We start from the raw sequence: 19,283 nt of genomic DNA, 5'->3' as shown, positions 1-19,283 counted from the left end.
GGGAGAGGGAGAGGGAGAGGGAGAGGGAGAGGGAGAGGGAGAGGGAGAGGGAGAGGGAGAGGGAAACACCAAGCTGAGCTCTGAGCATGCTATCTGAGCATCAAGCTTCCAGGCAATTCTCCTGCCTCTGCCTCCCATCTTGCACAGGACTGCCAGGATTACACATATACCCATCTGCATCCATGGGTTCTGGGAATTGAACTCAGACCTGCACAGTTGGTGCTTTTACTCTCTGAGCCATCTCTCTGGCCTCTCATTTTCTTTTACTTAGTGTGGCTTCCAGAACACCTTTGCAGTCATTTGTGGCTCACACCGTATTTGTTAGTCAGTGCTTTTCTAGGGTCTAATATGTAATTGGAGTCATCTGAGATGTCAGAGGGAGGCATAGAGTTCACAGGAGCCCAGAGAAACTATAACCTTGCCATGGATGTCTTCCTAGAGGAAGTGAAGCCTACACTAGCCATTCTGACCGACAAGCATCAGACAAGAATGCAAGAGAGTCAGTGTGTGTGAAGGAAGACCCGGGGTCCAGAGATTCTATGTGGAAAACGCCACAAAGCCCACCAGACTGTGTGTGGCCCGTGGGAACTAGGAACAACACAAGCAGGCACAATGGCGACAAGTCCAGGACAGGTCAGGCCATGGAGTATGGATGCCTTGCTTCTGGAAGACAAGGAGTTGCTGACTTGCTGCGGATGGAGGCCATGGGCAAGGCTATTCGAGGGACAAAGGCAGGCGTGCTGGTGCACGGATGGAAAGCATGGATTCCAGAGCAAGAAAGGAGAATGGATACAGCTCGGCTCAGAGCAGATGCTCAGACCCAGCGCTACCTCCTGCACTCAGTGCAGTGAACGAGCGAGCGCTGAGCTCCGCCTCTCCTCCCGGCAACAGCTTGCTGGAACAACAGCAAGCTCAGGATTGATTAGGCATAAACTATGCTCCTAATTTGCAAGCTGGAAACTCAAGGGCAAACGGCCTCTATTGCTGCCCACCTGGGAAGTCTCAGACTCCTCGGCAGCTCTCTGCCCAGAGGTCTTGGCTTTGTCCTGCAAGGTTAGGCTGAGCCTTCCCTGATTTCAGGAGTGGGATGAATTTGTAAAGGCAGAGAAGAAAGACCTACAATATCATCTGTTCAGAGTCCCTGCTTTATAACTGAGTATGTTAGAGAGAGAGGGAGAGAGAAAGAGAAAAAGACAGAGACAGAGACACAGAGAGAGAGAGACAGAGAGAGAAAATCAGGAGCAGGAAAGAGATGGCCCACCTGTTAAGAGCAGTGCACTGCTTGCAGAAGACTGAGCCTAGTACTCACCGGGATGTCACACAACCGCCTGTAACCCTGGCTCCAGGGGATCTGATGCCACTGGCCTCTGCCAGTACCTGCACACACAAACACACAATTAAAAATACGTTTTTTTAAAAAATGAAAAACAAGGACATGATGGCTCAGCCCATCATGGTTATTAGCCTGCCTTCAGGCCTGATAACAAGAGTGGCCACCCCAGGACCCACATGGGAGCAGGGGACAAGCAATTCTGACAAGCTATCCTCTGACTTCTACACATGCTGTATGGCACATTCACACACACACACGCACACACACACAAGTAAGTGAATAGATTAATTAATTAATCAATTAAAGTTAAGACTAGAACTAATGTTTGTCTTCTGCCCACAGCCCCGAGCTGCTCAGGAGTCTGAGTAGAAGTTCCCCAAGTGAACAAAGCAGACAGAAGCCATAGACAAGGTGTGGAGTCGCAGCAGGAAAGAGCAGGTGTGTTTAAGCACCTGCTTAACAGGGAATAGAAATTGGGTATGGAGGCACAGGTAGCCGAGGGCATTAACCACCATGCCATGTTGGTGACAGGAGCCATCAGTGTTCCAATAGGTCATGATCAGCACTCTTATGTATGACTCCAATAAGCCTACAGGTGCCACCTCCTACCCAGGATTCAGACGGGACAAAGAGGACCCTCTCATGGTGCACAAGTCATTGACACGTCTTACCTTACACACTGGACCCAAGGCTCCAAGAGTGTACAGAAGGAGGCAGAAACCCCAGACCAGCCATTGATGAGTTTCCCAGAGCCGCCCAGGCCCTTCCCAGTGGTGTTCGCCCTGTGAGCCTGGGGTCTGATCATTTGGGCTTTTCCAGGGCAAAAGGGAGGGATGGAGGAGGAAAGGTCCACCCAGGGGTACGCCCAGCCACAGCCTAGGTGCATCTTCGTGCCACGCAGAGCGCGGTTTCACCTTTCTCAGCACACTCAGGTCGCTAACGCTCATCCTTCTGCCACCTCTTGCACACCTGCATCCTGGCCTGGGCGACAGCCCTCGCTGCACGCCTTCTTCTCTCCGGCAGCTTCAGCAGCAGCTGCCTCCCAACTGTGGGCCCCAGCACAGGAATCCCAAGCCGACCCCACCTCCCTTCTTCCACCTGACTGCAGGTCAGGCATTTCAACTCACCCATCCCGGTCCACCCCGCCCCCCCATCCTGCACCAGGCTGATAGTGTTTCCCTGACCCACACAACCTCGGGGCGACCATGCTCCTTGCCCTGCCTCCTTTCTGTGTTCTGCTGGAAGCAGTCGGAGTGCAGTGCCCAGTGTTAGACCGCACCTAAGCAGACGAAGCTAAGTTCCGCAGCTTGACTCACCTGCTCTGGCCCTTTGGGGACTGATTTCTGCCTTTCTGTGCTTGTTTCTGTATGTTAAGAGGTTGGTTTTGGACTCAGTAGAGCCCCCTGACGTGAAAGGACGCAAGATGCCCTGGGCCCCAGTTCCCAGCGCAGAGGTCCAGGCCCCTTCCCAGTTCCACCTGCCCCCACAGTCCCTGTCACCCGCCTGTGTGCCTCCACCTCCCCTCCCCATCCGCTCGCAGATTCTTTCCAGATGTGCGCAGCGGGAGGAGCCCGAAGACTGGCTGAACATCGAGGAGAAAATGCGTCCCCTGCCCCCTTCTCCTGATCCCGCAGGGGTCCCGCCATCCCTATGGAGGTGTGCCTAACCGTGCCCCTTGGGCAGGGTCCGCGGGACAGGGCGGGATACCGCGACCCTCCCCGATCGCGGCTGGGGCGGTGGGAGCACGGCGGGAAGTCAGAGTGGGCTGCCCCGGCGCGGCCGGCGGCCGGTGGTCCCTCGGCTCACCGGCCGCCCGCGTCCCTACCTGCCGCTGCGCGCCGCGCCGTAGGTGGAACAGGCTCCCGGGTGTCCGCTGCGCTCCGCGGGCGCCGGCTCCTGTCATTCAAGTCGAGCCGTGGGCGCAGCGAGCCAAGTTTTGTTGTGGGTTCTCTCTCCCCGCCTCTCCCCCGGCCCCCGCCCCGCGTGCATCTGCCGGACGCCCGCCTCTCCCGACACAGGCGCAGGGTCCCGCCGGGCGCGGGGAGGGAGGGAGGGCCTGCGCCCACGGCGCCGGGCTTGGCGGAGGCCCCACTTCCCGGGAGCTCGCGCCGCCGCCCGGGCCCCTCTCCGCCCCGGCCGCCGTCCACGCCCCCAACACCCGGTGCCTCCAGCGCACCACCTCTGCTTGCCAGCCTGCGGGGTGGAACCGCACCCAGGCAGGCCCCCCGCACCTAAGGAGAGCAGAGAAAGCTTCTTCCAGCCAGTTCCTCGGCGCTCAGCTTCTTCCTCAAGCCTGAGAAGGTTTTGCAACCTTTCCAGGCACAAGTACCTTTCCTGTTCCCTCTCCCACCCTAGGGTCCTGAGCTGTGGCTAACACAGCGTCAGCCAAGACCTGCTGGACACCTTCCCGGCAAAATTCCTCGTTCTCTTCCTCACCATCCGCCCTCACTCCACTGGCCCTGGGCCCACAACTTGATGAACCTTGAAGGAGAGTAAACTGGACCGGGGTCTTCAGGCTCGCAGGTCCTAGTCAGGGAGAAGGCAAGGGACTGAGCAGGGGCCACTAAAGGCACCACCATATTGCTCCCAGGAGCTGAAAATGGTTCCAAGCAAAGGCACATTAAGTACTAGCAGCTGAAGCAACAGTGTTTGGCGCCAAAGGCTTCTTGGTGGAAAGGCGGTGGGACTGGGTTTGGGTGCTACTTGGCACCTCTGCTGTGAAGCAAACCTGACTCGAATAAGCACTCTGGCCTTTGGGCAGGACCCACCTGGCTCTCAGAGAGGAATAAAGATAATAAATCAAACATGGAACCACTTGGCTACCTACACTGTCAAGACCCTGAATGGCACTGCCAGGCATTCTGTTTATATCTCCATGCATGAGTCTCTAGTCCTTCCAGCCCTGCAAAGGAAGATTATTTCCCCATCTAACAAGTAAGGATGTGGCCTATGCCAGGCTGTGTAACTAACATTATCATAGGGAGCCAGAGGTTCTTGTCCATCTACCCATCTCAATAGCCATCTGTGATAGGCAGGTAGGAGAGTAAGGACAGAGCCTGTGTTTGAACCCACATCCGTCTGTTTCCATTACCCACCACTGAAGAACTTAACACGGATGGGAACGGGAAATATTTTGCCTTCTTTGGCCTCAAATTCCAATCCTCTCTGAGCTCAAACTTGAAAGTTGGTATGATTCACAAGACTGGACAGAACCCAACAGAGATGCATCTCGTGTTTTCTGGACAGAGCCTAGAGTCAAGTGGAGCTAAAAGAACTGGAATCTATTGGCCGGATTACCTATGAGCCAAAAATCTTCTAGAACAGGGAAAATCAGCACACACTGAGTGCCAACAAAGTGCCAGGCACTGTCTTTAAATATCCTGGCCAGCTCTGTGGGGAAGGGACGGTAGACTAGACCTGGAAGGACCGGGGTGTTTTAGGGGCTGGGCACTTGGAACACGACACACTCACTTCCTCTATCATCAAACCTAGCTGCCAAGCCAGTGCCCACACACGCACTGTGTCTGTGTGGTGCTGAAGGCACAAGCTACATTACAGCCTGGAGTGATTGTGAGTGTCTCTGTAGGAAACAGAGGTGATCCTGCTGCAGAAGCAAGCCCTCTGGCTTTCAGAAGGGATGGGTACCACTGGGACTACCTGTGGTGCTTCTCAGTTCAGTTTATGTTCAGCATCTGTTCGGTTTAAGATCACTATAGTGCATAGGATCAAGTACAGGTTTTGGATGAAGACCTGGGCCCAAAGGAAAAATAATGGCTATACATTAAAAACAGAAAAATTCCAGGTCTCTGCACAGTTCTAGTCTCACAGTAAGTCAAAAAAAAAAAAAAAAGACAGCTGTTTTTACAAGACTGTTATCCAGACCTGACTGAACTCCAAGAGATGTCCAATAGAAATACAGACTAGTACCATGGAGGATGCCTATAATCCTACCTTTTAGGCGGCTTGGGCAAGAAGACAGCAAGTTTGAGGCTGCTGGACCGGACAGTGAAATTGTGTCTCAAAAAGTGATGGGGTGGGGGTGGAGATGGCTCATCGGGTAAAACATGTGCTGCACAAGCCTGGTGACCTGAGTTCAGATCCCCAGAACTCATGTGAAAGCCACACGCCGTAGCTTATGCATCTGTAACCCTAGAGCACTCCAGCGAGGAGATGGGAGGTGAACAGAATCCCTGAAAGCTGTCTCGATCAAGTGCAGAGTGAGGCTCACACAGAGCTGTGCGGGCTCACACAGAGCCTGACTCTCTACACTTACACTCTAGTGCCCATGCCTGAATTCACACCAGCAACACACATATACGCTAAGATCTTTTTTTAAGATGACAAGTGTCGAAGAGTTAAGACACTCCTGTATGGCTGGGCCAAGAGGCTTCTAAGTAAAAAGAGAAGGAAGCAACACAAAGAGAGGGGGGAAGGCAGAGCCTGTGTGCCAGGGAGCTAAGGGCATGAAGGACAAGAAGGCTTGGGGAGTGGGAGTGGGCATGGGGAGTTGATGTTGAAAGGAGAGAAGAGGATTAGCACGCTATTTATTATTCTTTATCATTAGAGAAGAAACGAATTCCTCCTCCCTTGAGCTCGGGACTCAAGACCTCTCCCTATCCAGTAGCAGAGTCCTGAATGCTGAGCTGCAGACAGGACTTTGATCAACAGAGTGCTGTTTAGTCCTATAGGCTCTCTCTGAAGGTTTGTTGTTGCACTGTTGTTTTATCATTAGTACTGGGGATTGAACTCAGGTCCTTGTGCACGCTAGGCAAACGATCTCCTGCTAAGCCCGATCCTCAGCCCTTTTTTTTTTTTTTAATTCTATTCTATTTTATTCTTTTGGAGACAGGATCTCATCAAGTTGCCCATGTCTTGAACGTGTGATCTGCTTGCCTACTACTTCTCAAGTAAGTTAGCTTCTAAGCCTGCAACTGTCACATCTGACTGAAGGCTTTTGACAGACGCCAAGACCTAGGGCTGCAGAGATGGCTCAGTTGGTAAAGTGCTTGCAGGAAGACCTGAGTTCAATTCCCAGCACCCATATCTAAAAAATAAAGTATAATGGCATGTACGTATAGTCTAAAAAATTGGAGGTGTTGGGTAGAGACACGATTCCTGGGGCTTGCTGGCTTAATTGGTGAATTCTAGGCTCTCACAAAATAAGGTAAAAATGGTGGACACAGACCAATTGGTAAAATGTTTGCCATGCAAGCCTGAGGACCTGAAGTCTGGATCCCCAGCACCCAGGTAAAAGCCAGACATGGCAGCACATCTGCAAAGCACCTAGTATTGTACAGACAGGCCAACCCCAGGAGCTCACGGGCCAGCCAGTCTAGCCAAACCAGCAAGCTTGAGGGACGCTGTATTAAAAACTAAGGTTTTAGAGAGCAACTGAGGAAGACACCTAGTAAGGACCTCTGGTCTCCAAAGACATGTGCACACATGTACACATGAACACACACAAAGACAAAACTCAAGGAAGCAGAGAATGATGGGAAAACAACAGCTGGAGGCAGAATTGAAACTTGGGTCTTCAGGTTCTGGCCCAACGAGCTCCTCATGTGCAGCAGCCATTCGGTGGTCTGAGAGCAGGACCCGTCAGGAAGTACACCCCGGGCAGCTAAACACTAAAACTTGAAAGCATTTGAAGAGTCCACTTCTTCCAAAGTTATGAACAAGTCCAAGTATAAAAAGTAAACATGTCTCAGGGTTAGGACATGTCTATGGTTGGTGCCTGTATTCTGCTCATTACCAGTCTTTATTGCCAAGAAGTTCAACTGATTCTTCTCTATTTTTAAAGATTTATTTAAGCCGGGCGTTGGTGGTGCACACCTTTAATCCCAGCACTTGGGAGGCAGAGGCAGGCGGATTTCTGAGTTCGAGGCCAGCCTGGTCTACAGAGTGAGTTCCAGGACAGCCAGGGCTACACAGAGAAACCCTGTCTCAAAAAACCAAATAAATAAATAAAGATTTATTTATTAATCCATGAGTTTTTGGCTTACTTGTATGTATGTGTACGATGTATATACCTGGTGCCCAGGGTGTTGGATCCGCCTGCAACACCCTGGTTATGGATGGTTTTGAACTACCATGTGGGTGTTGGGAATTGAACCGGGGTCCTCTGGAAGAGCAGCAAGTGCTCTTAACCACTGAGCCATCTCTCTGGTCCTCAACTGATTTTCAACCCAATTTCTCATCCTGTCTTTCTTCCCTTTATGTGAAATCAGGGAGCAAACATGGCACTCTCCCTGATCTCTCCTTTGCTCACGTGTGTGAGCTGATGTCACACCCTGCTCTTGGGTAGCCTCTCCCCATGCCTAAGGCTTGAGCAGCCTAAGCCAGCCATTCACGTAGTGTCTTTGTGTCCATTTATTCCTACCCTAAGCGCCTAGTATGGGACAGCCCTGTGTCTTTCGCATTGCAGAAGGCACCATATTCTAAAAAAATGAATTATAAAATATCTTGCAAGTGAAAAAAAGGTTAATAGTGGATAGTTGATTATACAATTAGTATTTTACTGTTTGCCTGTAACTTACACAACCTTTTTTTTTTTTTTAAATTATCTTTTATGTGAGTACATTGTGACTCTCTTAGACACACCAGAAGAGGGCACTGGATCCCACTACAGATGGTTGTGAGCCACCATGTGGTTCCTGGGAATTGAACTCAGGACCTCTGGAAGAGCAGTCAGTGCTGAGCCATATCTCCAGCCCCCTTATTTTCTTTAAAGATTAAATTGTAATTACTTTTATGTGTGTGTGTGTGTGTAGGGGGGCATGTGCACACGAATGCAGGTACCCAAGGAACCAAAAGACACTGGATCTTACCCTGGAGAGGGGCAGGAATCTCAGACAATTGTGATCCACCTCATGTTGGGGCCGGGGATCAAACTCAGTTCCTCTCTAAGAGCAGCCCATGATCTAAACCACTAAGGCATCTTTCTCATTTTTCTTCTCAGTGGTATGATCAAACCCAGGGCCTTGCACACACTAGGAAAACATCCTTCCACCAGGCTACACCTCCAGCCCTGTTGCCTGCCATTTAAATAAGTAGCACAGTATGATTAATTGTCCCCAACTGTACTTAATATTTACGGCCACAAAGGCAGCAACCCCAGGACAGGCATCTGCCATGTCTACATCCTGCTGAAGACGGTAACATGAATATTGGCAGGAAAGATTTAAGAGAGCTGACTATATGACCACCACTTTGGGCAGTGAGTTTTAGATTCTTTTAAAAAATAGTTCTTCAAGAAGTGTGGCTAGAATCCCATACCAGATAAAACATCCAGCCAAAAGGAATCAGACTCCACACTTCTCAAGGGCCAGAAATCTAGCCCAATATTCTCTGTTCTTACCAAGAATTAAAGAGCTGTTTGTTGCAGCAGTCTCCAGACACATCTAAGATCAGACCTTTCCAGAAGATTTTGTAACTCTCTATTGAGAAAAGCTAAAGTTTGGCCAAGCTTGGCTGTGGTTCCTGACAGCCTATAAATCTTTCAGGCCCCTCTTCAGCTGCTTAGTACAAACCCCTAATCCTTACCAGAGTGGGTAATTTACATGGAGGTACAACCTGGCTGATTTCTTCTCTGGTTAATAATATTTATGGACTTTGTTGTGTTCAGAAAGCAGCCACTGCATAGGGTAGCTAGAACTGCAACATTTGGCAAAATCTAAGTCTTTGAATGTTATATTTAATGGTTCTATATCTGTTCATTTAGTTACTGCTAAGTTAGAGGCAATTAAATTTTAATGGTTCTTAGTCAGGAATAGTGATGCATGCCTTTAATCCCAGCACTTAGGAGGCAGAGGCAGGTATTGGATTCCCTGGAACTAGGGTTAGAGAATGTTCAGAGTCACTGTTGGGTGCTAGGAACCAAACCCAGGTCCTCTGCAAGAACAACAAGTACTCTTAATGACTGAGCCCCTCAACTAAAAAAAAAGAAAAGAAATTATTTTTATTGTCTTTATTCAAGTGTGTGTGTGAGTGAATGCCACATATGTACAGGTACAGATCCTTTGGAGGTAGAGTTGCAGGCAGCTGCAAGCTACCACGTGGCTGCTGGGAACAGACTTAGATCCTCTGTAAGAACCACTCGAGACTTCCTCTCCCTTCTTATACAAGGTAGGGAAAAAAAACTGTATCTTCACTTATGATTAGCTCAAGCTGAGGACAAAACCACCTGATACACCCCTAAGTTTTCCACAATACCAGGCTCCTCTAAATGTTTTGTTGTCTAAAATTGCTACAACTCTCAGAAGAGAAGAACTGTTAGCTACAAGCTTTAAGTTCCTGATCTATTTCCTTAAGGTGATATACACAGGGAAAACCAGAATACATATATAACTGTTCTTTTACAAAGTACTTCATAGCTGGGCACATATGTGGTAGCACATACCTTTAATCCTAGCACTTGAGAGGCAGAGGCAGGTGGATCTCTGTCAGTTCAAGGCCAGCCTAGTCTACAAATCAAGTTCCAGGACAGCCAAGGCTACACAGAGAAACCCTGGATTGGGGGGTGGAGGGGGACAAATAAACTACCTTACAACCTAAAAGTAATCTTAGACTGGATACGGTGGTACATACCTTTCATAATCCCAGCTGTGGGGCTGTGGGCTGGGGAGGCAGGAGATCAAGAGTTGGAGGTCATCCTCAGCTACTCAGTGGAGTCAGGGCCAGCCTGGGCTATAAGGAGACTGTCTCAAACAAACAGACAGAACTTTAATTATTACTGCCTAATCTTCATTACTTCAAGAAATAGTTAATGGGCTGGAGAGGGGCCCAATGGTTAAGAGCTCATTCTGCTCTTGCAGAGGACCTGAGTTCAAGTCCCAGCAGTCACATCTGGTGGCCTGCAACTGCCTGAAACCCTGTTTGAAGTTTTTTAAACATGGTCTTAAGAAACAAATGACTATTGGCCTACTTCGAACAGACACTCTATTAACACTAGAGACAGAGAGGAGTTCCAGAACCTTCAAGATATTTAGTCTAAATGGCCTGGTTCCTTTGTAAAAAAAAAAAAAAAAAAAAAAAAGAAGCTAAAGACCAGTACAGCTTGAATGCTTTATACTAACGTGGCTTGCAGGAGGCAGAACTGGCTTGGTCAGGTACTGATCCCAGAGGCCTCCCTGCCTCCCACTTCCTCCTACCTAGGCTTTCCATCATTCCTCTGCTTATCCAGGAAGATGGCAGGAATCTATGTGAACTCATCTGAAGAAAACAGCAAAGCTCACGATAAACCTATCAACAACACCGCGGCCACAGCATTTCCTTCAAGAGTGTGAATGAACTAACCTTTCTTACCATTTACTTCAGGCTCCTATTTTTAGCTGAAAGACTTAGGAGACATTCTGAATGTTCTTAAAGAAAGAACAGGACAAGTCAGGCTGAGGAAGCGTTCCTAATGTTCTCTTTCATCGCTATGGCAGCATATGGCCTATTTAATAGACTCCAATTCTGTGACTAGGTTTCCATCCACAGACATGCCCTTTGGTTGAATTATTGGTAAGCTTCTCTTCTTCTCTCCTCTCCTCTTCTCTTTGCTTTCTTCCATTCATTCAATCAATGTCAGCCTAGAGGGAGGAGGGACTCACACTAGATGCATGGGAAGTAGATTTTGCTCCTAATGAGCTCGCTGGAGGGAGACAGAAACATATGCCCATGAAGGAATGTTGTGTGACAAATGGGGACAACTTCCTGAAAAGACGGAATTTGAGTTTCAGAGTGTATGGGGACAGGGACTGAGTGGCCAGAGTGGACACGGAGAGCAGCGAATGTAATAGTAACTGGCTTGAACTTCAGCCTATCAAATGATGTGCCTGCGCAGAATGAATTCTTGGCAACCAAGCACACTACCACCAAATACAGACCTCATTTATGTCACTGAATTCTACAAAGTCAACCCCAGTCCAGCCTTCATCCCTGCTATGCCACTGAACTGGGTTTGTTTTGGTCATCGATGATTCCCACATCGCCAATTCTGTTGGATATCAAACTACTTGGCCTCATGGACCCATTCCAATTTTGGCTGTGTTCTTTGGGAGTTTCCATCTACCTCACCTCTGGTTTACCCAAGGCTTACTCAAACCCTATTTCCCAACTCTAAGTAATACCATCCATTCCTGAAGCTTAAAATTCAAGCCCTGTGTGCACCAAGTCCAAATATGTATGACTCCAAATAGCTTAGCTCTGAGCTTATCATGTCAACTGAATGCCTTCCCGAATACTTCTTCTACCTGGGATTTCTTAGGCACCCCAGACTTAAGTTCAAGAGATAAGTGTTTCAAACACTTCTGTTCAGGTCTTGCTGTGGGCCAGCAAGGGCCCACCCTGCAAGCAGCTAGTCACTGCAGTCAGCTCACCTGTGTCAGGTGGCCAGGCTCTGCCAACAGCTCTGCCTCGGCCTACTTTCCTACTCCTGTCTCCATCACTGACAGGCACCTTGGTAGAGAATACTACCCCTTTGCCCTTAGACAGTTGCCTTGCTGAGTATATTACCTCACAGTGTGATGGTGGAAGCTAAGACCACTGCGCTGTCTTGCTATCAGTCCCTGCTCTGGGGGTAATCATCTGGTCACACATCTGCTCACCTCTACCCTCTCCAGGTACATGTGGGGTTTTGAAGTTAGGTGGGACACCTGACTTTTCTTGTCTTCTGTTCTAATGAGACTAAATTTATTCAACATCCTAGTAAAAGTTTTGATTATAAGTATCAAGAGTATAAAAAGTACAAAATAGATTTACAGATTTTAAAAACATGGAACACTTCACAAATTTGATGGTCATCCTTGCACAGGGCCATGCTAAACATCTCTGCGTCGTTCCAATTTAGTATTTGTGCGGCCGAAGTCAGCACACATGGCTTTATTTGAACAAAGAAACAGGACCAAAGGCTTTAAGAACATGTCATCCTTTTTAATCTTCCCCTGCCATGGCGGCAAGGACGACAGCGGCAGAGTGACAAACACAGAGCCCTGTCTTCAGCTCCCCATGGCTGCACTGAGAATGGCACACCTTACACATCTCACAGGATCAAGCAGCCCTACTGTGTGAAGCTCCTGGGTCCCTTCTGCTCTCATCATGGGCTTATCCTTCTGACCCACAGGTCTATTCATGTTGACCCCCTTGCCGGCTTTAGAACAGGTCACCTTTTAACTCAACATTCCTCACTGAGTTCTGCCCTTCTTAGCCTTCCGTTCTCAGTTTAAAAATGATTTCATAAGTGTCTCTGACTGCAAGCCCTGTCACGGCACCCTGGTCATCTGCTGCACAGCACTCCACAGTGTGTAACACTTCTCTCTGAATGTCTCCGACTGCACTGACGCTAACCACCACCTCCAGGGCTTGCACAGTACCGTAGCACCTTCTACATTGCAACCTCTCATCAAATGCCAGGGAAGTGAACGAGAGAAGTGAAGAAGTGGCTGCAGAAGCTGGGCAGAACCCTATAGCCATCATACCCCAGCACACCAAAGGGACTCAGCATCATGGACGCAGCAGAGCTCTAGGTGTGCAGCAGACAACCGTCACTCTGCAGCACTTGCAAGTTCTACCCTGGCCTGCTAACCTCTTTTCAAACCACTAATGCTCAAGGAAATGCACTGGCTCTGTGTTTTTCCACTACGTATTTCCTGTCTTACATATATTACATTCATGTGTGAATATATTTCAACACCAAAAACATTCTACATTTACAGGATTCCTAGATCCTATTTCTAGAATCTTTTGTTATCTAGGACCAGAGAGGGCAAACGGACGCCACAAATGCAAACTACAGAGAAATCTGGCATTTCACTTTCTTCATGGTCTTTCTTCTCATAGACCCTGATTAGGAAACGGGTCTATGAATCTATCCTATGGAACCTGAGGTCAACCTGTCTTGATTTAATTTATCCTCAGGCACTGTCAACCAAATACCTTGCCAATTACAGAAGGACCCTGAACACCTAGATGGAATCAAACCACCTGACTTCTGACCTCTGACCTTCCAGTGAAAGAATAAGAAGAGCTGGGCATACATCTGGGCACAGGGTCACATCTGTGATCTCAACATTCAGGAGGCAGAGGCAAGAGGATTACAAGTTCAAGACCAGCCTGGGCTATGTGGAGAGTTCAGACCAGCCAGAATTACATAAGAGTTTGTTTCAAACCCCCTCTCCAAAAACAAATAAAGAACTAATCCAGGGACTGCTCAACTCTCTACCCTAGCAGGAGACCACCAACCCAAATCTCTCTTCTAACAACCCAGAAAACAGGGACCAGGCAAGCAGTAATTTACTTGCCTAAGAGAGGCAGTCTTTGATCAAAAAAGTGTTCTTCCCACTACATGTCCCACCTCCCCAGTCAAGAACTGGTAGATACTGTCCTTCAGCATCCGGGTTATAAGTCATAATATTTTCTTTGCTCCACAGCCTAGATAACACTGGGGTAAAAAAAACCCATACACAGTAAAAGCCAAGGAAATCAGGAAGAGCTGTTTTAATTTTCTTTTTAAATCTTTCAAAAGCATATTTTTATCCCAAACCTAAATGAAAACAAACAGCATTAGAATTAGAAAAACTAGGGAGAAAGATAAATGCAGACAACCAACTGTATGAAAAAGGAAATTTGTGAGACTCAGTTTATAAATTTATTAATATGAAACTATAATTTGAAGCCTGTATCTCTAGAAGAAACTTTATTCAATTATTTTTAGTAATGGCATCCAATGGCTCCAATGCTCTGATTTTAAAAAAGATGTCCATTTAAAAAATATTTTAAAACCAGCTCTATTCAGCTGTAAATTCTCTCTTAAGCTCTGACCATAATTCTTGTATTTTATTTGGGAAGAAAAGAACTGTTTCTGATGGCATGAAATGAACATTTTTAAAGTTTTTTTTTTAAACTCTTAGTACAGAATTGTATTTTAAGAACTATTAGTGAGAAACTGATACAGGTAATTAAGTGTGAGACACTAATTTCTGGTCAACTATGGAAATCGGTTTCTTCTCCAGTCCCCCTAAGGGGAAATGTTGCACTGAGTGTCCAACACAATGATCCTTAAATATACTTCTAAGCAAAACAAGGGCTTTGTTTACACAGTCTTTAGATTTTACTATTCTGAATTTTATTCTGAAACTCAAGTTTACCCCAAACCATCATTGACATAGTAGCTTCATCAAGCACAGTAGTATGCAAGTCCTCAAAGCAGCAGCGCAGGCTGGGAGGCCCTTTGTACCCCCAGCTTGGGGGAAATACAATTGGCCACACCCACTCAGCAACAAATCTATCTCATGCTATTCGGGAAGTGTCAGTGTAAGTCCTGACAACGAGACGTGGATTTCTACAGATCTACACATCTCATCTTGATGTCCTGAGGTTGCCAAAGGGACTCCTCACAGCTTAGCTTTGCCCGGCTGAAGCTGAAGGCTCTGCAGCTTCATGGCCAGGCCCATGTTACCAGCAATTTTCAGTTTACCTTGAAAGAAGGCCTGTGGGTGATAAAAAAGGAAAACTCGTTACTTAGTGTGTTGTGTTCAGCACTTGCCAGTGCTTCTAGGCTATCACAAGGCCTGAGATCATCTACTCAGGTCTATAACTTTCTGCAAAATACAGACCTTAGCTTTCTGGAACAGATTTAGGATCAGACCTTGAAAGGAAGAATTCCGAACAACCATGCTTTATGTGAACAGAAGGGAGAAGAATTCTCAAATATCTTCTCCTAAAACTAGGGGCTCTCTACCTTAAATGCCCTGTTCAAATCCTAGGCAGAACACATCGACACTAGATGGATTGTCTTTGTGTGTTACTCCTAAGCCAGGTCTCTTAATCAATCTATCTTTCTCTCTCTCTCTTCCTTCCTTCCTTCCTTCCTTCCTTCCTTCCTTCCTTCCTTCCTTCCTCTCTCTCTTTCTTCCCCTCTGTCCCTCCCTCCGTCCCTCTCTTTCTTTCTTTTTTTTTTTGGTTTTTCGAGACAGGGTTTCTCTGTGTAGCCCTGGCTGTCCTGGAACTCACTCTGTAGACCAGGCTGGACTCAAACTCAGAAATCCACCTGCCTCAGCCTCCCAAGTGCTGGGATTAAAGGTGTGCGCCACCATTGCCCAGCAAATTTTCTTGAAAACATTATATATGGGCTTAAAATCTAAAATGAAAATTCCACCCAAAGGAAGTTTAGATTAAGTAGACCTTTCAGTTAAATGGGCTGCTTGGGGAAAAAACACACTCAAAACACATTTAGAAAATTCAGGGAGTCAATTAGTGGTATCTTGGAACACCACTGTGGCCTTTGCTCCACTCAGCTGTCCCTGAAGAGCTGGTCCCCATTGAGGACAACTTGTGTGTTGAGGAAGATTCTGCTACTCTGGCTCACTGAGAAGCCTCAGCTACTCTGAAGGGCAGAATAGACTGTTCCATTTAACAGGACTGGGGATTAGATCACATGACATTTACTAAATTTACTTTGTAACAAAATCCCAGAGAGACTCAGAGGTAGCAATATGAGGAACTGCTAAGATTTAGTGTCTTAACTCAGTATTTGAAATAAGGAAGAGCTGGATAAGAAAGTTCTTGTAGTTAGATGCAAGCAGCATTGCTGAGTTTTTCCATACCCTGGTAAGGATCACTAATACCCCCAGTCCTCCAGTAGGGACAAACTAAATATTTCCTTTTTATATGGCACAAAGCCTTCTGTCTGACAACTTACAGGTCAGGTATCTCAGAACACAATATATTTAACATATGTTATTTAAAAATACAAACCAGCTGTACAACAGAAATGCACCACCTTCTCCTTTTAAAGCTGCAGGAGAAAATAATGGAGAGAGCGTGCGTGCCATCCGCTGAGGAGCCAAGCCCGAGGACCACGCTAAGCTGGCCCCTTAGGTGTTCTTTGTGCATTTCTGCTGGCAACATCACTGTTTTGTCTCAACTAGAGCCAGACATTGAAATTAGAATTTCCACTTCATTTAATGATTCCCACTCAAATCCTCTACTAAGCATAAGGAAAGGCCATTAGCACATTAACAGAAAGGTCTGCTACTTTAATCTTCAGTTCTTCTGGGTGCGAAGGAAAATAAGCTGACGCCATGACCCCCAAAAACACTTGTTCATAGATAAACTACAGGAGATCAAGGACAGCGGACGGTGACGTGTGAACCTCTAGAGAGCTGTGCAGTGTATGAAGTGTGAACCTCTGCCACAGCTGTGCAGTGAGCACAGAGAATAGGCACGGCAGATGGGATGGGGATGGCAGCCAGCTCCTGTGCTGGTGGCCTCTGTCCCATCCAGGTTTCTGGAGTGGACTGTGGTTGGTAATGTCAGCGCCAGGGCAAGCTTTGCACTGAAGCATCACAGATGCACACTGCTCAGTCACAGTGTGACTTAGGCACACTAAGAAAACCCATTTAAAAGGGAATACAAACAGAAGCCAGGTTTAATTTTGTCCAATCTTGAATTATTTGGGGATACCAGAAACAAAATCTAAACCAGCCAAGACAACAATTATAAGTGGCATTACAATAGAGAGAAACGTCTTGGGCTTCTTTTCTGCTGATGGAAGGCTCAGTGTGTCTAGTCGGGTGCACTCTGTTTATCGAGAAGGACTCCTTGACAACTTGAGGATCAGGAAGAACCATAGGAGGCCCATGTACATTTTAGATAAATACACTTTTAATCCTAACCACTGCTTATAGCAACCTAGAACCATCAGGTATTACGCTGTTCTAGAAACACCCAGAACAGTAAGATGTGACTTGTCTTCTGTGACCCGCAGGATCTAATAGAGGAAGAGACAAAGTCATCACAAGTGCTAAGCTAGGCCACAAGAGGGACTGTACTCAACAAGTCAATGAGTCCTTGAAGGAGGTGACTTGAAAAGTCAGGGAAGGAGAGTTTAGGAGAAAGAAGAGCACAGACATGAAGAGGAGCAGAAGAGCACGTTCACCGACACTTCTTCCTCCCTAGAGTGCTCCCTTCCACCACCCTTGCTAACTCTGTGTGGGAAGCCTTCACTGAGGCCTGTTCTTTCCTCCATGTGGGCTGACCACAAACCAAGGATGACATATTGGATGAGAGAGAGAGAGAGAGTGTGAGAGTGTGAGAGAGAGTGTGTAAGAGAGAGAACACATCAAGGACAGAGGTCAACACAGGGTGTCTTCCTCCTTCCTTAGCCCCATTTTATTCTGTGAAACAGGACCTCTCACTGAAGCCAGAGCTCACCAGCTCGGTAGGCTAACTGGCCAGTGAGTTCCAGGATTCATGTGTCTCTGTCTCCCCAGCACTGAGACTGTAGACATGTACAGCCATGCCGGGTACTAGCGATCCAAACTCAGGTTCTCACACTTGGGCGGCAGGCACTTTATAGGGTAAGCTATGTCCCAAACACCCTGCACTGAACTCTTACAGATCTGTTTCATTCATGCTACGTGTAGGGACTAACTTCAGGCTCCTTTAATACCCAGGATGGTATGGCCCTACAAATATCTGTCTCGTCAGGGTCAGAGCCCCTGGACTCACCGACTGAGGGTTCATTTTACCAGTCATCAAAGCCAGCAGGTCTGAGTCAGCCATGGTGATCGTGCAGTCAGCCTTCTTATCTAAAGCAGCCGCGTGCAGGAGAGAAGGAGAAAGAAAAGAGAGAATGTCAGAGCACAGACACCCAGAGACCACTCCTTCCATGAACAGGTGAAGCAGCATGAGGACGGTGGGCGGGAACACCTCTGTGGCAGTCTGGTAAGACAGGGTAGCCTTGATGTTGTTCAACAGCTCTGTAGCATCCAGTAGGTAAGACAGCAGTGTGTCCTCTCACGGACACAATGTGCTCCACGCTGTCAGGAAGGTGAAGGTAGATGTACTGATCTGAAAAACTGTTAAATTTACGGCAACAATGATACAGAGACAACTATAAAGTAAAACTCAACAAGGATTCCATTTCTGCTCAACAATAGTATTCAACAACAGAAGCAAAGGAAAACCAACTGTCCTCTTAGATTCGGAACTGTTACTGTGGTTGACAGACTCAGGGTGGCCTCATGATCCCTGCTTGCCTTTGCATGATCCCTTGGGCCAGTGTGAGCAGGAGCTGGTTGCTTCAGTCAAAGGAACATAGCAACAGTGCTGGAATGGAATCTCTGGGAGTTACTGTAAAGTAAGTACCCATCTTGGTAGCACACTCACACTTGCTCTCCTGTTGCTCTGAAGCCCTAACTGGTCAATGTGACCTTCCAGAGTGAGGGCTGGGGGTGACTAAAGCTACCAAAGCTGTCATTCTCAGAGTACAGGAAATACACTTTGCCGACAACCTGTGTCAGCCTGGATGCCGAAACCAACCAAACCTCCAGATGGGGCCTGGCCCTGGTCAAGAACTTGGCTGCAATTTTATACAACCTTATGCAGAGAATCAAGCTAGGCTGTCATCAGCTCCTTAACCATTGGAAACATGCCCCCCACACTACGTAGCCCAGGCTAGCCCCAAACTGGGATTACAAACCTAGCTAATGTATATATTCTTTTAAACCATTAAAGTTATGGTAATTTGTTTTGCAAGAAAAAAATTACATAATTACCTAAATATGGAGTTAACCAACATTTTTTTAAATAAAACACCAGACACTAAATATTTTAGGCTTTGAAGGTCACCAGGCCTCTGTCACAATTACACCATTCTGTATAAGGAATCTAAAAAACAGTCACCGGTAACACCCAAATGAGTATCTGGGTGTTTTTGCTTTTGAGTTTGTTTGTTCCATTTGTTTGTTTGTTTATTGATTGATTGATGTGTGTGTGTGTGTGTGTGTTTATGGGTGTGTGTTCACGTGCACACGCACACACACACTCATGCCCGTGTGCAGTCAGACTTGGAGGTAAGTGTCTGTACCACTGAGTTGTCTCACCAGGTTCCAGCACAAGTTTTAAAGCAGTGTCAGCGAGGGGAAGGAGGGGAAGGAGGGGAAGGAGGGGAAGGAGGGGAAGGAGG

At 47.3% G+C, this 19,283-nt stretch overlaps 1 protein-coding gene and 1 non-coding gene across 2 annotated transcripts in view; both read right to left on the bottom strand.

Annotated features, from left to right (window-relative positions):
• Window positions 1–12,083: 12,083 nt before the first annotated feature.
• Window positions 12,084–12,187, bottom strand: LOC114639667. The gene has a single exon (XR_003714043.1). It is a non-coding gene; the product is annotated as a U6 spliceosomal RNA (small nuclear RNA).
• A 1,608-nt stretch (window positions 12,188–13,795) lies between these two features.
• Window positions 13,796–19,283, bottom strand: part of Scp2 (sterol carrier protein 2) — a 71,081-nt gene continuing 65,593 nt past the window's right edge. Inside the window, exons 13-14 of the mRNA XM_028785783.1 lie at window positions 17,825–17,904; window positions 13,796–14,802 (exon numbers count right to left, since the gene is read on the bottom strand). Coding sequence (XP_028641616.1) covers window positions 14,707–14,802; window positions 17,825–17,904 — 176 coding nt within the window. The 3' untranslated portion in view covers window positions 13,796–14,706. The remainder of the gene's footprint in view (window positions 14,803–17,824; window positions 17,905–19,283) is intronic.

Source organism: Grammomys surdaster, unplaced genomic scaffold, assembly GCF_004785775.1.
Source record: "Grammomys surdaster isolate TR1022 unplaced genomic scaffold, NIH_TR_1.0 100, whole genome shotgun sequence".
NCBI lineage: Eukaryota > Metazoa > Chordata > Mammalia > Rodentia > Muridae > Grammomys > Grammomys surdaster.
This window is presented reverse-complemented; position numbering and strand designations above follow the sequence as displayed.